Source organism: Amphiura filiformis, chromosome 3, assembly GCF_039555335.1.
Source record: "Amphiura filiformis chromosome 3, Afil_fr2py, whole genome shotgun sequence".
In the NCBI taxonomy this organism is placed as follows: domain Eukaryota; kingdom Metazoa; phylum Echinodermata; class Ophiuroidea; order Amphilepidida; family Amphiuridae; genus Amphiura; species Amphiura filiformis.
This window is the reverse complement of record NC_092630.1, coordinates 69,588,993-69,615,693: the sequence shown is the minus strand read 5'-3', so window position 1 is coordinate 69,615,693 and position 26,701 is coordinate 69,588,993. Positions and strand designations below refer to the sequence as shown.

Genomic DNA, 26,701 nt, shown 5'->3' with positions numbered 1-26,701 from the left:
AGCAAAGCTTTTTGTAAAATTTCACGTTTTCCACAATAATGTACTTATCAATCACAATCTGAATTTCACCAACATATGAAAAGGTTTGACAACAAAAACGATTCTCTTATAAATGCATCTATGCACAGTTTCCACCTCGATACATCCGAGCGCACACCCCGTTCCGAGAGTCTCTATGCAGTCTGTGGTTATACTACATGGTTGAGTACATAGCATCATAAGAGCTGTGTGAGATGTAGTGGAAAATAGGATTCTGTGATTGATTTTTCTCAAAACCTCAAGTGTTCCCTTCATCCAATCAAAATTTATTTATAACGAACAAAAGCTAACACTTCCCCCTAAAACACTTTTTTCATTAGGTCGACAGATAACACAATTCAATGTTTATAGCAAGGCGAATGTGGTAAATCTGTTGAAAACGACCTATCTCAGCACAATTTTTGACCAAAATGTAGGTTTTAAAATTAAAATGAAAGAGCACACTTATATTGTACATATATACTAGCCTCATTTTAATAAGCAATGGCCAATTCTCTTTAAATAGCAAATCTTGTGCAAAATGTTACTATTTTCGCCTGTTTTGTCAAACGGTTGTAAATTTAATGAACTATGCCTTTGCTAAAGAGCGCTTAAAAATTGACATGAGGAGCACCTGGGTCACACCATAGTTTGCGCAATCATAATGATCATAATAGAGTGGGAAAATACTTCCGTATATAATAGACACAACGTCCGATATAATGTATAATTTTTAATACGTATAGGAAAGGTTAACGAGTGAACGGATGTGTTTACGCTCGTCCTGTGGATGTGGTAGAACTTTCAGAATAGTTCCTCACTGGTTTCGGCTGAATTCTACCATAATTCACCTTTGGGATATAGAAGCTGATAGAGACAATATCAAACATTAACATTCTTGCACGTTCCCCACCCTAAATAGTGCTACTATTGCAAAACAAGGAACTCGGCTTTCTTGTATACCACACAGGAAAAGATTTGCGGTTTACGCATTATTTATAAGTAGACAGGGAGCGCATGTGAGGGACAACATTCAGCTTGTTCTGGGCGTTTGACAAGGTGCTGCTACAGTACCTGTTTGTTTTCCAGTAGCTCGTACCAAACTATAGTTTTCTCGTGTGGAAGCAGCTTTATGCAGGTAAGAATCATACGAATGTAGTTGAAGGGTTATAATAATATTAGCTAATAGAGCTATTAGCCTCTATCATCATTAAGGTTTTGCAATCATTGCACCTTTTATGTTAAACAAATTGATTAATTTTCACGAATACATCGTCACATTGTTATAGCTCATTTAAATGTAGTTGTTAGTGTCACGTGATGTTGAAACGCGCTTTCTTTGAGTGAGATCACAAGGATTTTAATCTGTAAGGGCCGGTAGGACTATATGAATGTGTGTTTTTGTGCGACGTGTTGCGACAAACGTTGTAAGCACTCCCCGGCAATTTTTGGTTCTCCACTGCAGTATTTGCCTTTATCATTAAACACATTAGAGGATTTACATTTTCTGGTCTTTGTTCTTCTTCCGTTTGTTATTGCATTTGCTTGTTGTCGCAATGAATAAAGGATGCGATGGCAAAACTCATTCAGAACGACGACAGATATTCTGTCCAGCCGCTCCGACAGGGGCCCTTGTTTTTAAAGTGCTCACCGCTCGCGAAGTCATTGCTTGTCATCATTCAATCAATACATCTGATGGTATCAATCACACCCTAACCCAGCATTAATGACAGTGCGTATTGTCGTTGGTGTCATTGTTGTTCAGTATATCTGATTTGATTTTGAAACAACAGATTCCTTTATTGTTTCCCAAAATTGATCATAGGTAACTTCGTAAAATAGCACTTTGGAATACAAAGTTAGAAGACGATGGGGTTCCGTTTGCGCCTGACGTTGGCAGTTGTAATAACGTTCCTTCTTGGCGCCGAAAAGGTAGTCAGCTTTCCAAAACAGCCTGTGTTTATTACTCATATAGAAGATCACTTATTAGAGGTAAGTTATATTATCCGATATTGAAATGCACTGAAAGAGAGATGGTCACACCGGGATGCACTAGCGTAGCCAGCTTTCTTTCGGGAGCAAAGACAAAAATCCTGGTTGCATCATTTTGACCCGGTATTTTTCTTCAAGGGCAAAAGGGCACTAATCATAAGACCTGGTCAATATTCCTTTAAAAGAACCGTGTTAATATTCATATTTAAATATCTCGTAAACAAAGCAAAAGTGGTGTGACTAGAAAGAGAAAAAAATCAGAAACGAGTGACAGTGGTATACCACAATATACTGCCGAAGCCCATGGCTCAGCTATAGGTGCGGTAACCGCTCTAGTTTCTGTAAGTTAGCTCCATGTGTTGTCTTGCTATTTGATGATAATGAGGAAAGTGCCATGCGCAAGGGCACACACGCGTGGCTCGTGCCAGGGTTCGAACCCACGATCTTATGATCTATCATTCGCTAAATAAAACGTGCCCTTATTCATCCTACAGACGAATCCAATTTCACGCATTCCTATACCTCAATGGCAGCCATAGCTGGGTCCCCGTCGAGTCCGTCTCACCTAAGATGTGAAATGATGCGGCCTTGGCGGGAATTTTAAATTGCATTCCATCAGCCGTGATATACGCAGACAATAGAATGATGAAAGTTTGCAACACAACACAATATAACATCGATTATTTTAAGCGGCTTTAATCCACCCAATTGGGCAGACAAAACACCAGTTTTGGTGGCGGGGCCCAGTAATGACCGAATAAATAATTCAGACCATGACTTGGCTCGTTGGATTCGTCTATAAAGAAACAAAATAACTTGTGTCGATAAAGGTATTGATTAATAATGCCTGTCGAAATGTTTTCAAAGATTCTGGTTTAAACGACTATGTGTTGCACATCACATTGTTATCAGATACCCTGGGCCTACTCTAATAATTTTATAATGGCAAGATAGGGCAAACTATACTTATTCTTACATTTATACTTCATACTGAAAATTTCCTTATTTTGCAAGAGCGTGGTGTTGTAAAGAAAATGTTTGCAGCAAACTTATCTGTTTTTTGTTTGTTTTTTGTAACATTTCCATCAGCGTGAAGAAAGAGATCTGTCCTCAGGTGACTACGGATATGGATCCGGTATATCTGACAATGGCTTCAATTCTACTGAAGAACCTAAACTGACTGAACCATGGGTAAGGAGAAGTAACTTTATACTCAAATTTGTTATCAATCTTAAATAACACGCCGTCTTCTTCCTTTTCGTCGTCGTGGTCTTCGTCTTTTTTTTTTTGAGCGAAAACAATGCAAAATGACGACGACGACGACGACAATCATGACAACGGCATGCAGTTAATTATCAACACAACATCGCATTTACGTATTTGCGTCTTAATTTTAATTAACAGATTCCCCACCTGCCAAAATCGGTAGCATTCATATTTTGTCTACTACTACTGCACGATTTACCAACACATCCGTGGCCAGCAAACTAGTGAATAGAGCTCCTGTGGCTCAAGAAACAGAAGTTACCATCAGATTACCCGATGAAGCGTTCATTACAGAACTGCTCATGTAAGATTCTTTTCTCTGATTGGATATAGAAAATCAAGGCAAATGTGACACAACTTTTGAAGAGAGTTAACACAAGTTTCAAGTCCGGCATTTCGAAAAGACATAACTTCACTTTATAGGGATAGAATTTTACAACAGATAGACCCCATTGACCGGTTTGGTATAAATTTATTATAGTGTGTTGTACATATATTACACTTTTATTCATACAAAAAAGAGGCGTCGGTTTTTAACTTTGTAGTCTATGATAGCTTGTGTGTTCGCTGGTGTCACATTTGCCCCGTATTTATTCGTTTTTTATTCGTTACCAGTGTGATACTGTTGTATCCTATTAAAACCTTTTGGACAGTTATAATACATATACATGCAGATTTATCCATACGTAAACCCAGTTTGGACTAATATATATATTTTAATATAGCCAGAAATTGCGAAATTAGATGAGACCAGGCAAGAAGCCGGATTTTTTGCCTTTTGGTGAGAGTTGCCAACAATCTCAAAGTTAAAATATTCATTGTTATAGACGACTTCAAATAGCACTTGGGTCTACATAACATACGCTTCAAAGTATACAGGGATTGATACAAATGCATTTGAATCAACGGGTTGATGACGGATCCATGGATAGTGGGGTCTTTTAGTGTTTTTAATATGTGGTCTTTGGTGAAAGCTATGCCAAAAGGTGTTCTTAATGACCCAGCATGTAATATGCACGTCACCTATGATACGGAAGTGTGTTTCATTTTATTTCAGTGAAGTCGATGGCAAAATTTATCGCTCCATTGTAGCAACCAAGCGGAAAGCACAGAAGATATATGACGCTGCAAGAGAACGTGGACAGACAGCAAGCCAAGTGAAACAGACGTAAGTTAAGACTCCTTTTCATGAACGTTGGAGGCGCGGTGGGCGGGTGGATAGGGAACAAGCTACACTTCATAAAATCGATGTGAAAGATTAAGTAAGAAATGCGAGTCTTGTCCGCAATTACAATTAATGGTCATATTCATGTAAATAGCGCTTTACCTATTTCATAAAAGGTGTTTATTAAGCTTCTGTTATTCATGGTAACATGCAGGGGCGTAGCAAGCGGGAGGACAGGTTGGACGAAGTCCATGGGCCTCGAGGGATCAGGGGCCCCGAGCAAAAGCGAAAATGAAATAAGGGGGAATAATCAATTGCAGAGTATTCGCAATTATATTGACTACCATTACTTAATTTTTAAAAACTAAACTAAACACAATTAGCAGTTTGGCGGTTTTTCTACCAGATCTCGATGCCCCCCCCCGTTAGATTCGCCATAAGGCAGTTGAGGTTCAATACAATTCGTCAAAATGGTGCTCTTCAAAATAACATTTCCATCTTCTTGGTCCCGTTTTTAGTATTCATCGAAGCAAGGTATCCCCAGTGTGTCGAAAAATTATTCCATGCAAATAATAATTAAAGAAACAACGATTCAGTAAATTGCATTTGAACGCCCCCCAATTCTAATAGAAGAAAAAGAAAAGCAATAATGCCCTGTTCATCCTAATTTTTAGCACTAAACACATCGTGCGAAACTGGCCCAATCAAATAACAAACATACCAGTCTGGAGCCAAAAGAGTCTGAAATTAAAACCGGTACAAAATATGCTCGTCTCCTGACTAGTGGCGGTACCAGGATTTTTTATTTTTTTATTGGGGTGAATTTCAGGGGGGAATCAACCAATTTGGCATAAAATTGCTGGACAAAAATGGAAATTTTAGTGATTTTGTGGTTTTTTGCCTCAAAAGTGAGGAAGAAGGGCAAACTGGGTGGGGGCAAGACAAATATTTGGGATGTCCCCTTGCCCCCACCCCCTGCTCCCGACCTAACTTTTGGCAAAAAAACATTCTTCATGCCGATTTTTCCGCTTCAACGACTGAACTCTGCGTTTTCATTTTTCCGTTGGGAGTTTAGTATTCCGTCGAGATTTGCCGCTGAAAGATTAGCTTTGTTTCGCATTTGTTCTTTTCCTTGTTGCAGCGGATAAACAATAACAGCTTTAAAAAATGAACAAATTTATGCTGCAAGTTTTATTTCAGATAATTCTGCTTTATTTTGGTATATTACAAAAAAGAAAAAAATTGCAGATAAAAGTTTCATTTGCACAGATAAATTAGAAAGAGAAATGTATATTAACTATATATAATGTAACAATATGCTATAATATTGTACTTGCTGCCAAAAAGTTTCTTTCTCAAATTACGCATGTCATAGGCCCATTAAATTAATCGGAATATTCAAATCAATAATAGGTGAACCTTCTAGAATATAAATATTTCACTTTTCAGGTCTGAAAAACACAACGAATTTTCAGTGTCTATTAATGTAGCACCGGTGAGCGAGGTAAAGTGTACCCTGATATACCAACAACTATTGCTGCGGAAGAAGGATTCTTCACGAATAAAATCAGCATCCGACCTAATCAGGTATGTTATCATTTAAAGGGCATTTCGTGATCCACAGCCTCATCCCACTTTTCTCAAAAAAAGGTGAGATTTTTATATCACTGGAAACCTCTGGCTACATAATGTTTATGCACAAAATATTTCTTGCAGATTAATTCGTTTTGCAAAGATATCGTGAAATTTGAATTTCGTTCTGGTGCACCAGAACGAAATTACAACGCACTGTCTATGGAGCAGTGTAATACACATAATCATGCATAACTCGCAAACGCAAAATCGGAATCAACTGAAATTTTGGGAATAGGTTTTTTCGTGGATATGTACTGAAAAATGTCATAAAAAGAGGATGCTAGGATCACGAAACACTCCTTTAAATGCGCACTGTATACATTTTGTATGCTTTTTGCCCGGGTATTTTTAATAACTTGTATTCTTTCATTGCAAATTTGCCCATCCCTCGAGGTGCCTTCTTGAATTCCGAACCAGTGATCTTTATAAATTGAGATATAAAAATTTAGTGTATAATCATTGGAACAATAGGGTCCCGGTCGAGGATGATGATGATAATTGTTACCTTAACAAACTAAAGGAAAAGAGTGATTTGCTATTATTTATAGTAATATGGCGGGTGGGCTGGCAAGAGCCATATTTGTCCAGTTTTTGCTCAAAACTGCAGTGTACTCACTACTATTTAATACTAACCCTAACCGCCTACTGGCTTTTGGCGACGGGAAGGGAAGAAGGAAAGAATAAAGAGAGAAAAGAAAAAAAAAAGTTGTTTGCTCTGGGTGGGATTCGAACCCGAGACCCCTCGCATGCCAAGCACTCGGTCGGCGACACTTTGCCACGGGTCTTGGGCTTCGCTGGCCAGCGAGACCGTGCCTATATATCACTTAGGGCGATTGCGTCATCATACCACGTGGGATGCATGCACGAACAGCGCATATATCAAGTAGTATTTTGTAGTATTCAGGAGGGTTAGGGTTTTACATTGATTTTGATAGGAAATGAGTCAGGAAAGCCAACAGTCGCATTTATATAACCACAGGTTTTTTTGTGGTTTTGTTTTTTGAGTTACGGCCAATGATGTATCAAAAACGAAAGTGTTGGGCGTTGCATTTAGGTCGGACATGACACCTCTTATATCAAGCCTAGGATATCCTCAATAAAACCCATACAATTCCTCCTGTGTATCAGCTTTATTAATTTTGTCTCAATATTTAAGTGCAAACACCACTAGGTCATGCTCACCTCCGACCCGTCTTAACCGCTAGAAAGAAATCATGTATACTGAAGAGCATGAGAGCCTGTGATTGTAATCATCTTAATCACAAGTCGTCGTACCAACATTTCCATTAACGTGTGCGTGCGAAGGAGCTTTTTGGAAGTGTATACCTCATCACTGTGTCAATTTCTGTCTTACAGGTTATACCAGATTTAAAGGTCAACGTTTACATCACTGAACCTCAAGGATTAAAAGAAGTCACATATTGGCTTGAAAAAGAAGGGAATGAACTCAAACAAGAGCAACAAGCGTCTATTACGTCTTCGAAAAAAGCTCACATACAGTTCCAGCCATCAAAGGAAGAACAACTTGCTCAGTCAGAACATGGAATTGTGGGAGATTTTGTCATCAAGTATGACGTCGTACATCCGATAAGTGGCGGCAAAATTGAAGTAATTGATTATATTCTCAATCTTACATAGTCATACGTTATATAAAGTTCAGTATACAATATCAGGCCTTCTCAACTGGTGGCTAGCGCGCCACTTGTGGCGATTGGAGTTAGTCGAAGTGGCGCATGAAGTGACGCACGGTAAATTTACTAGTTTTTTCCTCATAAATTAAAGGGGTGAAAATACCACATCTGAGCCTTTAGATAGCCTTAAAATCTCAGAGCTTCCGGGGCGCTGCCGGCTGCCCCTGGACCCCCTCCCGGCTGGGGCTTTCACACTGGAACCCTACAGTGGCCATAAGGCGCGGGCCTCCTGGACCCCATCCGCTATATGCGTTCGATCGGCACACGCTCCCTCACAAAATGCTCCCTAAACATGTTGGCACTTCATTATCACTAAAATTTCCCAGTTGGCACTTCAAATAAACTAGTTGAGAAGGCCTGGATACATGTATAAAATCAACTCATCATGCAGTTATTGTTAACTACATGTATGCACACAACACAGGGGCACTCACAATAGGCAATTGAACCCTATTGGTAGCGATGTGTTTTAGCTATAGGGGATGAACTAGTTAGCATCATATATCAAAAAGTATAAAAGCTATGATTTTAGTACTTGCTCTATGTTTCAATTACTTATTCTTTTCCAAATATCTGAATCTTCAACCCGGTACAAGCTTTAATAACGGGGAACATACATTTTATTAAAAAGAAATCCTACCATATATCCAAACTCGCCGTGTTATTCCAATGCACATTTTGCTTCACCGGGCAGCCCTGGCTTGGTCATATTTGGAAGATTGGTGTCATAAAACCGTCATAGGTACAAATTTCGTACTTTCTGTCAATCAAGTATGGCTTATTCTCTACATATCAATCTTTAAATAATTGCCATAGTCCTTATAATAACGGTGGTCCGCCTTGATAAGTAAATGACAGCAAACAGCTGCCTTTCAGTGAAAAATACCCCAAAACTCGGTCAGTGGAGCTCCGCTCGTACATGTCATTATCGATTGGATTAGTCGTCCGTAGCGGACAATTCGGTCACTCATTGGATTAATATTATCAGGTGGTAATACATTTGCATTGGACAATAGATTACTATATAATGGTTTAGTACTGTATATATCGGTTTAATCTTCAATAAGCGGGTTTATGGCTGGAAAGGTCACGGTGAATTTGCCGTGGACGTAACTGCACTACCGTATGTATTTGTCTGTCGTTTTGCTATTGCGACGCGACAGACGATGTGTGTTCGGTCACTGCGGTTTTCAGTTATCGGCTGTGATTTTCTGCTCAAGTGATTAGGCGCGGCGCGACCGACATTTTGCTTTGCTCGGGTCTTTGTTCTTCTCAGCGCGTTGCTGCGTAAAATATTTACCGCAATGAATAAAACTGCGGTAATTTATCGCTGCATTTGTTCTCGACCTGTAGCTCATCCTTTACATTATACAATGTACCAAGGCCTGTAGTATCTTACCATGAGATACTGAAGGCGCTTTGTTGCTATTAAAAGCAACACAGTATGCATAAAGCCATTTGGAGTTAAAAAGTGCCACCGCTGGGCTAGTGTTTCAATACAAACAAATAATTGTCTTGCGACAAGATAATTCTCTATTTTCAAGTTTTATGTCTCACGTCGTGGCATATTATACATTACTGGTAATATGCTGCACAAAATGATTGGGAGCCACTGGGCTATCACATCTTGTCCATGTCTCTACATTATGTGTTTAATCAGTTTTAATTATTAATTTCTTTCATGATTATGATATTTGCTTTCAGGTAGTGAATGGTTACTTTGTTCATCACTTCTCACCCGAAGGTTTTTCTCCCGCAATGAAACATGTCGTCTTCGTCATTGATGTCAGTGGTTCAATGCAGGGAACCAAAATACAACAAACACGAAAAGCCATGCTGACTATTTTAGATCAGTTGAGAAAGGGTGATACCTTCAACATTGTTACTTTCAGTTCTGGTGTCACCACATGGCAATCGGAACAAATGGTGCCAGTGACCCCAGATACGATAAAACAGGCGAAAAGTTTTGCTGAGGCTTTGAGAGCAAATGGCAGTAAGTGATGGCATATTACAAATTGTGATCCAATCAAGCAAAATGAGGACAATGTCACCAAACTGATTTACCGTTCAAATCCATGTTTTATGGCAGGCATTCACATTAAATCAAAGCTGATTGTAAGTTCTTTATCGTGATGCAAAACCTTTAAATTTTCTTCACTTTACTTGATTGGTTCACATTTATAAAAATCTGTTTTGTCGTAACGATAATATTTATGGATTCTGCAAGTGGATGACTTATACGACTAATAATTGCCGTCGGTCAATAATAAAGAAGGGGAGCGATGGCAGCGTCAGTTTATAAGCGGTATAATACAGAAGAGATTTAGGGCCAGGCTAAATTCATGAACAACAGAACTCGGGTAATCATGCCCGAGATGACTTGGGATATATCTTTATTTTCAAAGAAACACAAGAACTCAGGATTGCTGCTTTCATGTGTTCGTGATTTTTTATACAAACCCGGCAGTCCGGCCCTAAATCTCTTCAGTATAGAATTTACACTAATCAGTAATAAGTGTCTTGACATCTGTAATTTATAGGTCAAAACATACTTGATCACTGTCCAGAGCTATTTACGATGTATAAAATAGATATGTGAAATACATTTCTCAATGAAATTGTAAAAGACAAATTCTTAGCTGCGGCAAATTTTAACAGCTGAAATTATACCAACAAGTAGACTACCAGAAATCGTTTTGTTATGCACCTATTCGTCTAATTGGTTATTTGTTTATAATTGAATCTTATATCCGGTTTTCCAAAAGGGTTATGACTCATAACCTTATTGTCATCAATCTGACATAATCAGAACATTCATTTTGTCTTTTTACCATTTCAGTGACCAATTTTTACGGTGGTCTTCAACGCGGCGTATCTCTGCTTGATACTTTCCATAACTCGACCAACAATATATACATGGAGAAGTCCCTCTCTATTGTCGTCATACTCTCCGATGGACAACCCAGTTCGGGAATAACCAGTACAGAACTTATAAAGGAAAAATCTAAAGAAGCCATTAAAGGGAAATACACTCTTTTCACTTTGGGATTTGGAAATGACGTGGACGACATATTTTTGGAGAAACTTGCCGGTCAGAACCGAGGAGTTTATCGCAAGATCTACGTGGATTCCGATTCCAGTCTTCAGCTAGCCGGCTTTTTTGATGATGTTGCCACGCCATTGCTTCTTAAAATTGAATTCAATTACCCATCTGATGTTATTGATAACAATATTATTACGCAGACTGATTTCCCTACTTATTTTATGGGATCGGAATTAGTAGTCGCTGGAAAACTTGCAAATGGCATCAACGAAGTCACAGCTGAGGTTATCATGACGACAACAGAAGATGGTATTCTCGGTACACTTGTTAAGGGAAGTGCGCAGGTACGTTTAAAAGTATATGCTTGTAAACGATTGCCCTACCAAGTAAAACAACAGTATCGGCTTTGTATTTGTACACGCAGTTCATATCCTGTCTGTTATTTTGGAATTCCCGATTTAAAAGCAATATCTCCTTCCAAATTGTGGGATATGCGCTAAAAAGCCAGCTACTGATCGCATTGTCCGCTTTTAATTTCGAGCCAAACAAATGAGGTAAAACGAAGAAAATTGCTATTTCATTCCAGTGCCTAAAATGCGTGTATTAGCTTGCCGGTAGTATTATTATCATGATTATTGGCGGAGCGTCACGCGGCTGGTATGTACAAACAAGACGTCACCGATTCAATGATTCAATGATACACATGCTCGGATTGTCCCCAGAGTCACTTGTCTGCTGAGTTTCATGATGTGCTGTTCCCTTCTTTACTGTCCATTATCTGGTAGCTATTATGGTGGCTCTGAAAAGAGCCGTTTAAAGAAGGATGCATGTCCCTAGCCTAACTGACGACACCCCTTAATATAACAAGATCAGCATCAATAAGCTTATAGGTACTGAGCAAGGTAGTTAGGCCAAAGTATGCCTCATGCAAACGCAGTCCAAATAAGCTTGAGGTGCTCGTTCAAAGTATGTCTTAACTCAGTCAAAATAAGCTTGAGATGCTCGGAAATGTCAACACGTACATTGTTATATAAACATAATGAAATATTTTCAAAGTGTTAATCCCGCAATTCTACCAAAAATGCTCTAAAAATATCTTATCGAAATTGGTCCGAGTGGATCAGATCGTGCCACAATTATTTTATGTTGCAGATGTTCCATTAATTTTCTCTTAGCTTAGCTTCGTATGTGAGTATACATGTCTAGTATGCAGAAAATGTGGCTAGAGTGACAAAATAGTAATTTCTGTTATATGTCTTTAATATATATTATTGTTATTCTTTTTATAGCATTCAGAAACTACTATGCTAAGTCATCACGTGGTAGGGAATTTCACACAACGACTATGGGCATATCTCACCATTAAAGAACTGCTCAGAAAACGACTTATATCCGATGATAGTGAAGAAAAAGAACAATTTAAAAGCAGAGCTCTTGAGCTGTCTTTAAAATATCATTTCGTCACACCTCTGACATCGTTAGTGGTTGTTAAACCGGATGGCACTAATGACACAACTGGGGAGAACCCCACGCCAAGGGATGACCGCCTCGAAAGACCTGGTCCAATTCCGGTTTCACATTTGACGCGAATTCCGACAGCCATGCAATCCTATCCCTATCCTGGACACGTTCGGAGTCAATATGGCCCGTACGGCCCGCCCATGAGTATAATGAGCAGCACAATGAGCAGCAAGGGTAGATCTGCGAGCCCGATGGGCGGGCAACCTTTGCCACGGATGTTAAGCGCCGATAGTGATCCGCATTTCTTACTCCATGCACCTAATGGAAACATCACCTTGTGTTTCAATATCATGGGAAAACCTGGTGACATCTTCAATCTCATTAAGGATCCTGAACTAGGTAATTACTAATACTTATACTTGTTTCTTCATCCTACTACTATATTTGAATTGAGTTTGTTACATTTGATATAGGAATCATATTACATAACAGCTATACTACTAAAATAATGAGCACTGTCTGTCGTGCTGTTAGTGTCTAGTCTCTCTGTCTGTCCGGCTATGCATTTCGCCATGCTTTGACATATCAATCTGATATTTCGAACAGCGATTGGTACGATGCATGCAATGTTTAAAGCTGAATTTACACTAGATCGCTGTGTGATTATGCTGCGTCGCCTTTGTAAGGTTAAATACAATTGATTTTCAAGGCTTGATTCCAGAGGGGCGTAAGTTAATAATGGAAACAGCCATGCAGAAAAGAATGAATTCACGCGTACAATAGTGTTTCAATCTGAACTAGGGCCACGGACAAACCGCGGCTCGTGAGTCATCCTATATGTTGCAGGGATAGGGAAGGGGCGACCACGATAGGACCATATGGGCTGATGGGGGGGGGGGGGTGAATGTGGGCAGCCGTTTTCGGCAATTTTCCTTTGGATTTTCTAAATTTTCAATTTTTAAAATTATCCTTGATGATATCTGTCGTGAAATAAATCAACTTGCTTCTATAGGCTATAATAGGCCTAGTATGCCTATTTATACCCTGATTATGCAATATATAGGCCTACAACAATAACTGCAACAACAGTAACAAAACCAACAACCAATATTTTGTTAATCTAATTTGTAAAAATATATTCATATGCCGCGCCTATTAGACTAGGCCTAGTATAGCCTAAAAATTTCTGAATTATATAATGAAAAAAAAAACCGGGCAAAAACAATCAATCGCTGAAGTCAGAAAGAAAGAAACGAACAAGAAAAAAAAAAAAAAAAGTGGGAGAAAAATAAAATAAAATAGATGGAATGGACCACATAGGGACTCGAACACGTACCAAAGTTTTCCAGCTCAAAACTATAGTCGAACGTGAGTCTGAGCGCGCTAACCGATTGAGCTACTGAGTGATCTGTGAAATCGATTGATCTCAAACTGACTATTATGGAATAGTGCATACCAGGCTCTTATGATAAACAATCTCATCACCGCTGTAAATGTCGGAGGTATCGATGGCGAAAAACCTCGATTTTTGCAAAAGTAGCTTAAATTTGGAGTGAAATTCAAATGGTAAAGGAATCGACATACTTTTGAGAAATAATGTAGGCAGTTAGAAATCAAAATCAATGTTCCACAATCCAGATATCGATAATGTAACATAACAGTGTTTTGTGGTACAAGATTCTCGAAAATTGTTCCCAAAAACGGGCTAATAAAATTTAATCGGTACTGTTTTTGGTTCTTCCCCATGGCAACATTATTTCTTTGGTCGATTTGTAGTACAATACAAAAAAGCAGAAAACAATCACTCGGCGTAGTTTTATACGGAGCGAATATTTGAAAAAAACTGCATGGAACGTGTTTTTGATCTTGTGAACATGGTGCGTAAAAATGATTTAAACGAAGGATTTTCAAACGGATTCTAAAAATTTGTATAAACACACAAAAATAATGCTAAGATACATCCATGCACCAACATTTGACTCACTGCGATATTTGATTGCTGAGAAAACGCGGTTTTAGAGAACAACTTTATACGTCTTTTATACGTTTTTTATACGTTTCTTCGTGTAACCGTAAAGCGATGGGCAATCGCAGAATTTTGCCATGTATAGCTCATCGCATTTGTATTTATACTAATCACGATGGCGATTCCAAAATGCAACAAAATACATTTTACAGACATCCATTCATGCTTATAAATTATTGTATTGAATTAATTCTCTTCTGAATGTTGATGACAAAGAAAATCCTCGATATGATATGAACAAGGAAAATATCAATCTAAGGTCATCCAAGGTCAAATCAAGGGGTCAATGTTAAAGTTTGCCCGATTAGGGTTAAACTTTGTAAAAAGAATCGTAAATATTAGGGAAACATGTAAAGAGGATCATCCGAAGTCAAAGGTTATCCACGAGTCAAGTCTTTTAAAATGACGTAATTCTTCCGATTCACAACACCGTGCGCCTCCAGCGGTTTGCTTGGGAGAGGCCAAAATATGCAGTGCAGCATGAAAAAAAGTTTGACATCCAAAGCCAGCGTAATACGAATACAACATAGGAACATTGTACCATTGTATGTTTGTTACTATAATGATGTTACATGCGATTGCACACTAAAACGGGAATTTAGAATTAACGTATTATTAATCATACAAGGAATCCCTCGTGCAACTGTTTTCAATATTATTATTATATCTACAGTACCGCTATCATGCTACAGGCATGACAGGTGCTATTTTGGGCCAAATTGTAGACATTTGTTTTCAGATTGCCAATAGTTACTATTTTCGGTATTCTGAAATTATTACAAGCAACTTGACTTCAAGACAAGTATAAACTGTTTCCTTTTTGTCTTTAAAGGTCTAAACATCAATGCTAGAGTGCAAAGTGCAACTCCTCATCCTGAGCTTCTTAAGCGACACCAGGTCGCGACCTCTGACCTCGCCAAACGTACTATATTTGATCAGATGGCTATAACTACCCCAAGTCATCGTATTTTGGTCACATCCTCGAGCGTAACTATCAACAACCTGGCCTTACCATGGACATCAGACTGGAGCATTGTAAATGGGAATTTTTCGATTGATATCAGAGAAGGAAAATATCTGTATTTGAAAATGAAAGAGGGTGTAGAGCTGATTGTCATGCTGCATGCTATTAATGCCCACCATCCAGGAAAATCCGACTATCTTGGCTTGTATGTGGAGAAAGGGGAGGGATTTTCGGAACAAGTGCACGGTATGATCGGTAAGTATCAGAAACATGATGAAAATGTATCGTGTACAAAAATATACAAGTCTTTTAAAATAGATTAATGGGGAACAAAACTATTTTTGTACTTTTTGAAATTTGTGGTCTATTGCATGGTAGACTATGCCATGGTCGATTTTTTTTATAAATAAAAATATGTTATTAATCATGATGAACGCATTCACTTGAACTTGAAATTATACTGATATTTATTACATCAAAATACTAGTAAATGGTTATAAAAAAAGTTTATATAATTATATTAGTGACAGTAAAAGTAAAGTTTACGTAGTCTTATACTATTCAATGCAACATATTATAATGGCATAATTAAAATGCTCACTTCAATACTGAATAATTCTGAATATATTTGATCTTTTTATACTTTTCAGGGTTCTCCTTTTTTTGGGGGGGGGGCACCCCGTTCAATGGTCATAGTCGAACGCAAGGGAAGCTTACATATGACTGCAAGCTCTCGATAATATATGATACTGGTATTAAGTTTCCCTGCAGTTGTACAGGTGCATTTACGTTGCATCTGCTTAAATTAATACCCATAGTTTCTCTTTATGTATAAATACGGGATATTTACGTAGTATTTTATTAATTGCTGGAAGCTTACTGGACAAGCGATCCTCCATGAAGTGGACCGCACGTGGCGTAACCAGCGGCCCTCGCGATTGGAACCCATGCTCCCTCGCTTGCCCAGGCCCCAAATGAGTTGACCGTTTATAGATGTTCAAATGGAGGATTGGTGCCCCTGGTAGATCTTACTTGGTTGCCCTCGATTGCAAAAACTTCGCATGCCAATATTATTCCAAGTTTTCCTAAAGAGTTCGATAAGAATCTGTGTTGTTCTTTATCATATCTTATCAGATGACGTTATTTTTTTTAACTTTGTTTTTCAATGTTAATCTGAAATCTTTCCAGGACAATTTCAACGCAATAAGGTGCATCTGTATCGTGAGAGCATTCGCGTGGACACCAACCAGGACAAAACTGCCATACTCCGCGTTAATGACCGTACCGTAAAGGTTCTGCATGCCAGTCGGGATGTACTGCTTACAGGAGAGATTCAGACGTGTTGGTTTGCAAGTAACAACGGCTATGGCATGATTGATGGAGAATACACCGATTATCTTCAGGACATGCTATTTGTTAATATTTGATCAGTTTATGATATTTTAATATGAAATAATGCACCCATGGTAAATAGAATGGAAGCGCCATTATTGATTAGGCGCGGATATTAAAAGTACAACTACTGCGCGTGTATAGCAGGAAATTATAAATAATAGAATGTTTGGAATTTAGTAACTAAAATACTAACTGCATTCTGCATTATGTATTTATTTATTTACGGGTCCTATGCCTATTTATTTATTTGTTTATTTGAATAACATCGTACTTTAGATAAATATAAGTATTGATTTATTCTATTCAGCAATATCAAGGACTACTATCAAACTTCTCACAGCAAATAGCTATGTGGCTTAGTGGTAATGCATTGAGTTTCAGAAGGGCGAGCTCCCTGGTTTGAATCCCAGCTCTGCCTAATTTTTCAAGGGTGGGAAAAATATCAATTTTTGAACTGATACCGTATTTGGCGCGCGATCTGAGCTATTCCTTTTCTGATGGCTGTGTCTCTTGCAGGTACACTCCCTCTGGAATCCAAACCAGGTTCCTGCCCATTACCCCTCCCTTAAGAAATAGATGTATAGAGGATGTTACGCTTATGAACATGATTTTCAACATTGTTAACAATTGCTAGTATGTCAACAAAATGAAAGTTCTGTAATTTGTTTAAATTCTTCAATACTAAATTCTTTTGTATGTCATCAAATTGTAAATCTGTAGTCAAATTTTCGATGTATTAACAACTAGCTATGTATCAAAGACGTTAACTTAATGTACAAAACATTAACGCTCTTATCTTGTAAACATTGTATACCCATAGCTACTTTAATGAACAATAAATGTTCTGTAATTGTTCTTTATCCTTCATTTCTATTAGACTTTCAGTGTATTAGCAAGTAGATGTATATGTATAACAGATGTTATTCGTTTGAAAACACTTTTTTGTTCATAAATATAGGATACCCAAAGCTACTTATTATGCTAACAATGAATGTTCATTGACTGTTTGGCTAAGTAAACGTTACATGATAATATGTATTCAAATTCTGCCTGAAGGTTCCTGCTTAAATCGTGTTCAAGAATCCACTAAGATTTATTTGGCCCCACCTTTTGCCAGTACATTGGCTGTCATGAATTATCCAGTGTATTTTTACTACGTGCCCGGCCTTATCACTTGGTACACAATAGGTCACCAATCTGAAAGCCTGTTTTAATCACATGGTCAGAATTAAATTGTCAAAATGATTAGACAAATAGGCCACACTGTCCATACACTGTACAGTCTCATTGCAAGATCATGGGCTAAATAGTCCTTGTCATTTGAGGCACGTAAAAACATACGAATTATAGAAACAGTTCAAACAATAAAATAACTACACCTTTATCTTGACACTCTCTCATTTGCTCGCCCTATTCCTTTTTAAAGGAATTTGTTATTCGTTCTTAAACTCGTGTTATTTGCAATGTTTTCATATTTATCAGTACGCTTTGAGTATATTCATAAATACGTATTTATATACGCACGTGACCACATCCGTGCTGCCATACCAGCTTGTAGATAGGAAGTCTGGAAGTGGCCTTCGACACAGCTGGTGGTTTGTCTGTACATTTGAATGCAAAGGCGGTAAACAACACTAGACTGTGTATCAAAATTGTCTAGTTTGTTTAACTTTGTGATATTATTGTAACGTTTCCATCGATAAATATTTTTCCCGTCGACAAATACTATCAAAATGTTGTTTTTGATAACATATTTTAAATTCGGAATTCCCTCATGTGTAATAATAATTTTGCAATTCAATTATTACTTAAATGTGATGATATTTATCTAAAGAGTTCCTATCTATGTCGGTCTTGGTATGTCGTACCCATGGGTCACGTGCGTATCTATAAATACCGTAATACCGTAAAATACGTATAAAATAGTCGAAAGTAGCTGTTTATATGAAGGCAGAAAAAATGCAGATGAGTAGAACCAGAGAGTTCTTAGAATCATTTACTCAGATTTTTACAATGCAGCTCAAGATAGTGAAAAAACTATTGCGAAACACTACTACAAAGTCACAATTTCATCAAAATGTGTGATACATTCATAATTTGGATTTGTGCACTGGTCTAATTTGACCCGGAATTTGACTTTGTGCAATGCCATAAGTTGGCTTTGATCGCACCATTCCTTGTCATAACACTTGGAAGGAGCTGACTGACTGGCTGATTCAGTTACATCCAAAATTAATTAGATATATCAATGCAATTAATACTTAAATGAAAAAAGAATAATTAGTTCCAAGCATAAATCGAACGATTGTTCATTTGTACATCTCAAAATTACTTGTTGCAGCTGAAACAACTTTATAAAATAAACTTTATTGAATAAAGATGTTCAATGCAAAAAGGCATTATTGGTTATCAAATTCGACGTTTATGAAGCTGCAGAAAAGAATGATCACGGGAGATTCAATACTTTAGAGCATTAACTAGGCGCGATAATCTTATTGTTTGCTGCGTCATGCAAATGAATTTAAGGTTTCATATTTGGACAGCTATTTTTAAAATTAAAATTAGTGTTAAAAAGCAATTGTACTTTCTCTTTTGTTATTTGTAATATTTAGAGAATAAAAGATAGGATTTTGTCTTTTGCCTATCCAATATCGTGTCATAATGGATGGGCTGGCCATGCGCCGGCATCCACTACGATAAAAATATTGTTTTAAATTAACGAAACCGTCACGAACATCTAAGACGCCGAACCGCGTTCTTAATTCGCGCACGTGTATTGCGCGAACACCAGGTTCTGGTTACTGAAATTCGATCAAAGCTGAAGTCGGTCATTTCCTTGAAAGGAAATGCAAAGAGGTTGAATCACATTCTTCTACCAATCACTCCAGAGATCTTTTTAGAGCAGTGAAAGAAATCACAGGGAAGAAAACACCAAAGCTGGATGTAATCAAAGATGATGATGGTGAAATTCTAACTGAGAGTGATCAAATCAAGCAGAGGTGGCAACAGTACAGTCAAGGGCTGTATGCAAGTAAAGATGGATAAGGAGGTGCAACAGAACCAATTCAGGTTGATGAAGTTGAACCTGACATACTGAGATCAGAAGTGGTGATGGCAATGAAGAAAATGAGGACAGGTAAAGCACCAGGATATGATGATATCCCAGCTGAGTTGATCAAAGAAACCGGAGAAGAAGGGGTGAATGTGATGCACAAATTATGCAATCTTCTTTGGAAAGACAAGAGCTGGCCGATAGACTGGACCAGATCAATATTCCTACCACTCCCCCAAAAAGGTGACACAAGAGAATGCAAAAATAACAGGACCATCTCTCTAATCTCCCATGCAAGTAAGATCATGCTGTACATTACGGTTAAGAGGATCAAACAGCAAATGCGTCGTGAGATGCCACCAGAGCAGGCCGGTTTTGTGGATGGCAGAGGCACAAGAGACCAAATAGCAAACATCAGACATATTACGGAGAAAGCTATTGAATTCAACCGTCCAGTTTACATGTGCTTCATTGACTAATCAAAAGCATTTCCCAGCAAACACAAAAACGTTTTAAATAAGTTATATTTTGTCTTTTGGTTTAGGTAAAAACGTTTTAATAACATTAAAATGTCGGGTTATATAAAGGTCATGAAAACGTTTTAAAACGTTTTGTATGAAAACACACTACAACAATATAACTATTTTTGCAAACATTTTTTGCCAAATATTTTGTCAACGCTTAAATAACAAATGTTAAAATATTTGCACCCAGCAAACACAAAAAATGTTCTTAAAATGTTTTTTCAAACGTTATTGCAAATATTTTGGGCAAACATTTTTCGCAAAATATTTTTTCAACCCCAAAATAACATTCCGTTTAGAATATTTTGCATGAAGTTTTCAAAAATGTTTTTTGAATGCAATTAAAACGTTTCTATACCCTTTATATAACCCGATATTTAAACGTTTTCTGTAAAATATTTTATAATCTTTTACGAATGATGTCGTTTTCTGTTTGCTGGGTTAATACTGTTCAACATCAAAAACTGTGGGACACCTTAGTGTCAATGGGCTTCCCAAAACATATGGTAAAACTGCTTAGGACACTCTGTGACGATCAGGAATCAATTGTAAGAACAAAAAAATGTTTTTTAATGTTATGGAAACGTTTTATACCCTTAATATACCCTTTATATAACCCGACATTTAAACATTTTCTGACAACCTTTTATAATCTTTTACGAATGATGTCGTTTTCTGTTTGCTGGGTTAATACTGTTCAACATCAAAAACTGTGGGACACCTTAGTGTCAATGGGCTTCCCAAAACATATGGTAAAACTGCTTAGGACACTCTGTGACGATCAGGAATCAATTGTAAGAACAATATGTGGCGACAGTACCTGGTTCAAAATCGAGCAAGGGGTGAGACAAGGATGCATTTTGTCTCCTCATCTGTTTAATGCATATGCAGTGTATATCATGCGAATGGCCCTTGAAAGTTGCAGCATTGAAATATCTGTCGGAGGCAGAACCATCAACAACTTACGGTATGCGGACGATACTACCCTACTAGCAGACAGTGCTTGTAAACTTGAAGAGCTGATTGAAAGAGTGGGAACGGGGAGTGAAAAGTTTGGCCTTTTTCTAAATGTAAGCAAAACAAAGGTGATGGTCATCAACACCACTATTCATGCAGGAAACCAAGCAATTGAGGTTATCGAACAGTTCAACTTCCTTGGATCCATGATTTCAAATCAAGGCGGATGCTCTACTGAGATCAGACGTCGCATAGCAATGGCAAAAACATCAATGTGCACAATGCATAAGTTATGGAAGGACAGAAGCATCAGCAAGTCATCAAAGATTAGACTTGTCTCCACTTTGATTTTCCCGATCGCAACATATGCATGTGAAACGTGGGTGATCAATCAGGCAGATCAGAGAAGGATTGAAGCGTTTGAGATGTGGTGCTGGAGAAAACTTCTATGCATCCTATGGACCGCCAAAAGGACAAGTGATGAAACAGAAGCTACAGTATTTTGGACATGTTGCCAGGCGAGAAGGAATCAATCTAGTGAAGTGATAATGTTCGGAAAAGTTGAGGGGAAAAGAAGAAACTTCATCAGAAAGGTCACGAATACTCAGATATGAGTAGATCGACGACGACGACAATCTAAGTGCGGATAGGTTTGCGCCGGGTTCGGCTGCAACCGGCCTAGTTAATGCGATCTGAGTGTGATTGATTCACCATGGCAGAGAAATATACTGCGCTTGGAATCCTCCAAGATATGGAAAAAGGCGCTAAATAAATCCGAAATTTATTTAAATTTATTTATCATTTATGCGTATCACGTTTCCACAAAAAATCTTTAGCACATAAGTGTACAATCACAACCTGAATTTCACCAGGAGCTCCCGGGTCACCCCATAGTTTGCGCAATTACGATGATCATATAAATAGAGTGGAAAAATACTTCCGTATGTAAAATAGACACAACGTCCGATAGAATGTGTACTTTTTAATACGTATAGGAAAGGTTAGTGAGTTAACGGATATGTTAACGCCCGTCTTGTCTGTATTAAGGCTTTCCCAGGGATGTGGTAGAACTTTCAGGATAGTTGCGCACTGGTTTTGGCTTAATTAAACCATTATTCACCACGCGCGTTTGTGATAGAAGCTAATAGAGACTTTAATCAAAATATTAACTTGCTGCAATGGCTGGCAAATATCCCACCCTAAAATAGAGATACTATTGCAAAACGAGGAACTCAGTTTTGTTGAATACCACACAGGAAAAGATTTGCGGTTGAAGAACTATTTTATAAGAAGACAGGGAGCTCATGTGAGAGCCAATATCCTGCTTGTTCTGGACGTTTGACAAAGTGCTACAACGCACCCTGTTTGTTTTCCATTCATACCAAACTAGTCTTCTCGTGTTGAAGCAGATTGTAGGTAAGAATCATAAGACATGACTAATTTTAGCAAATTATTATTACTAATAGGTCTATTTGCAATAATTGCACATTTACAATAAATCTATTAACTTTCACGAATATGTCGTAAGTCACGAATTGTTATAGCTCATTTATTTGTAGTGTTTAGCATGTTTAGTATGATGTTGATTCTCATTTTCTTACGTTGGGTAAGATCTCAAGGATTTTAATCTAGGAGGTCTATCTGATTAAATGGCATGGAAGGAGTAGGCCTAAAGCATGTGAGGGCCGGTAGGGCCTATATTATTACGCGCCGGTAGGACTGTATATAAGTATTATTATACATCTGTTTTCTGTTATGACAAACGCTGTCCGTACCCGTGAAATTTTTGGTTCTCCTCGGCTGTAGTGTAATTTTCCCGGTAATTTTAACTGTCAACATGCCATGGGATTCACATTTTCAGGTTTTCGTTCTTCTTCTGTTTGTCATTGCATTTGTTTGTTGTCGCAGTGAATAAAGAGTGCAATAGCAAAACTCATCCAGAAAGACGAAAGATATTCTGTCCAGCCGCTCCGACAGCCGTGCAATTAAGGGGGGGGGGAGCAGATTTTAAAGGTCTCACCACTTTCCCGACGCTAACAATCAATCAGTCGGTACATTTGATATCAATCGAGGTATCAATCACATCCCAACAAGTAATTACACAACATACCGTATGATAATGGTATTCAGTTTCCCTGCAGTTATACATGTGCATTTACGTTGCATCTGCTTAAATTAATACCCATAGTTTCTCTTTATGTATAAATACGGGATATTTTCGTAGTATTTTATTAATTGCTGGAAGCTTACTGGACAAGCGATCCTCCATGAAGTGGCGTAACCAGCGGCCCTCCCGATTGGAACCCATGCTCCTTCGCTTGCCCAGGCCCCAAATGAGTTGACCGTTCATAAATGCTCCAATGGAGGATTGGTGCTCCCCTGGCAGATCGATAGGAATCTGATATCTGTGTTGTTCTTGATCATATCTTAACAGGGCATTTCGTGATCCACAGCTTCATCCCCTCACTTTTCTCAAAATATTTATACCACTAGAAACCTACATAATGTTTATGTACCAAACATTTCTTGCAGATTAATTCGTTTAGCAAAAATATCGTCAAATGTGAATTTTGTTCTGGTATACCAGAACGAAATTACAACACTGGCATATGGAGCAGTGTTAGATAGATAGATAGATTTATTATTATCTTTTCACTCATTACATGATACAAGAAAAATACATAAGAATAATACATTATAAAGATATGTTATGTTATACACATAATCATACATAACTCGCAAACGCAAAATCGGAATCAACTGAAATTTTGGGAATAAGCTTTTTCCGTGGATATCTAGTGAAAAATGTCATAAAAAGAGGATGATAGGATCACGAAATCCTCCTTTAAATTGAAATGGTTATAACAACTTTATAGTTTTGTTCTGTACAATTTATCAGATGAAGTTCATTTTTTAAACTTTGTTTTTCAATGTTATTCTGAAATCTTTCCAGGACAATTCCAACGCAGTAAGGTACATCTGTATCGCAAGAGCATTCGCGTGGACAACAACCAGGACAAAACTGCCATCCTCCGCGTTAATGACCGTACCGTAAACGTTCTGCATGCCAGTCGGGATGTATTACTTACAGGAGAGATTCAGACGTGTTGGTTTGCAAGTAACAACGGCTATGGCATGATTGATGGAGAATACACCGATTATCTTCAGGACACACTTTTTGTCAATATTTGATCAGTTTATGATATTTAAATTTGAAATAATGCACCCATGGTAAACAGAATGGAAGCGCCGTTTTCGTTCTTGAACTCGTGCTATTTGCAATGTTAACATAATTCCATATTTATCAGAACGCTTTGACTATATTTATAAATACGTATTTATATACGCACGTGACCACCTCCGCGCTGCCATAACAGCTTGTAGACCCGGGGGGGGGCACTTCAATTTGAAATGGATATAGGTGTAGGGCTGGTACTTTCACACTAAGGGGCATTCGATGAGAGCAAAATGTAAATAATATAGGGTCATTGGGTGAGAGCATGATTTTTGGCATTCGGTGAGAGCAAAATGTAAAAAATATGGGGTCATTGGGTGAGAACATGACCTTTTTTTAAAATGGAATCTTTGGGTGAGAACCAAAACAGCGCCACGGAAACTTCGAAAATCGAATTTCTAGTTCTAAATGGCTTCAAATTTCTTTGTTTTTTCAAAATAAGTAACAAAATCAGTGTTAAATGAAAGTTGCTGTTCAAATTGAACTTGTAAGGGTCTTTGGGTGACAGATCAAAGGGAAAAATATGGGGTCTTCGGGTGACAGAGCATGTGTTCGTAAAAAAAATATGGGGTCTTTGGGTGACAGCGATGCTGAAAAGGGGTCTTAACAGCCCTACATACGCGTCACCTCCAAAGTTGGAGTGCCCCCCGGGCTTGTAGATAGGAAGTCTGGAAGTGGCCTTCGACACAGCTGATGGTCTGTCTGTACATTTGAATGCAAAGGTGGTAAACAACACTAGACTGTGTATCAAAATTGTCTAGTTTGTTTAACTTAATGATATTATTGTAACGTTTCCATCGATAAATATTTTTCCAGTCGGCAAATACTATCAAAATGTTGTTTTTGAAAACATATTTTAAATTCTGAATTCCCCCATGTGTAATAATTTTGCAATTCAATTAATACTTAAATGTGGTGATATTTATCTAGAGAGTTCCTATCCATGTCGTACCCATGGACCACGTGCGTATTTATAAATACCGTAAAATACGTATTTATAAAATATATGAAGGCAGAAAAATGCAGATGAGTAGAACCAGAGAGTTCTTTGAATCATTTACTCAGATTTTTACAATGCAGCTAATGCCAGTGAAAAAAATTATTGCGAAACAATTCTACTATAAAGTCATAATTTCATCAAAATGTATGATACATTCATAATTTGGATTTGTGTGCTGGTCTAATTATTTGTGCAATGCCATAAGTTGGCTTTGATCGCACCATTCCATGTCATAACACTACGGAGGAGCTGACTGACTGGCTGATTCAGTTACAGTGAAAATTGGTTAATATATCAATGTAATTAAATACTTAAATGAACAAAGAATAATTAGTTCCAAGCATAAATCGAACGATTGTTCATTTGTACATCTCAATCTTACTTGTTGCAGCTGAAACAACTTTATAAAATAAACTTTATTGAATAAAGATATTCAATGCAAAGAGGCATAATTGGTTATCAAAACTCGGCGTTTATGAAGCTGAGCAAAACCAATCTGCAGAAAAGAATGATCACGGGAGATGTAATACTTAAAAGCATAAAACGAGGCGCGATAATCTTATTGTTTGCTGCGTCATGCAAATGAATGTAAGGTTTCAAATTTGGACAACTATTTAATTAGTGTTAAAAATCAATTGTACTTTCTCTATTGTTATTTGTTGAGCCGGAAGCCTTAAATTATATCTGTTCGTTTGGAGAGACTGAATTTAAACTTTATGGCCCGTATTATATGCACAAATAAAACTTTAGACCTGATCTCAACAATGAGTATCGACTTCATCATGTTTGTTTGTCACTTATGGAGTTTATAGGCTTATATAAGGCGGAAATAATTCGGCTTTTGTTACTGCTTGCGTCAATAAAGTCCCAACAGCTCACGCTCGCGTAAATTCACATAAGCGTGCGCCAGTCACGTATTACGCAACGCACAACGAGCGTAAGCATTGCGCCCAACTGCGTGCATGCCATTCTATATCAATACACGTTGTTATGAGTCTCATTTTTTCCGCCTTATATAAACCGAACAAGCTTTAGGCTTAATTTGGCACTGTCATCTGCTATAAAGCATCCACTTTAAGACTGAGTGGTTTAGCAGCTGGTCACTATATAATCCTACAGGGAACTCAGTAGTATTTGACAATGGAGTGAAAGACCCAGGGGCGTAGCCAGCTTGTTTGGTCGGGGGCGGGGGCAAAATAAAATTTCGGGGCACAGACGAAAAAAAATGACAGTTGCATCATACAATATATAGAAACTGTATGTCTTCGAGCTTCAAA

The 26,701-nt window shown here is 37.8% G+C and overlaps 1 protein-coding gene and 1 long non-coding RNA gene across 2 annotated transcripts; both read left to right on the top strand.

The window, feature by feature from the left end:
- The first annotated feature begins 529 nt into the window (after positions 1-529).
- LOC140147765 (uncharacterized) lies at positions 530-3,201 on the top strand. The gene is made up of 3 exons (XR_011858403.1): positions 530-1,156; positions 1,844-2,010; positions 3,100-3,201. It is a non-coding gene; the product is annotated as an uncharacterized lncRNA (long non-coding RNA).
- Positions 3,202-3,317: 116 nt separating this feature from the next.
- On the top strand, positions 3,318-26,204 carry LOC140147468 (inter-alpha-trypsin inhibitor heavy chain H3-like). Its single transcript, XM_072169245.1, has 10 exons — positions 3,318-3,357; positions 3,415-3,580; positions 4,334-4,444; positions 5,932-6,028; positions 7,433-7,684; positions 9,472-9,760; positions 10,607-11,154; positions 12,100-12,670; positions 15,130-15,516; positions 24,143-26,204. The coding sequence occupies exons 1-10, from the start codon at positions 3,318-3,320 to the stop codon at positions 24,379-24,381; spliced, it is 2,700 nt and encodes an 899-aa protein (XP_072025346.1). The 3' UTR covers positions 24,382-26,204.
- The last annotated feature ends 497 nt before the right edge of the window (positions 26,205-26,701 follow it).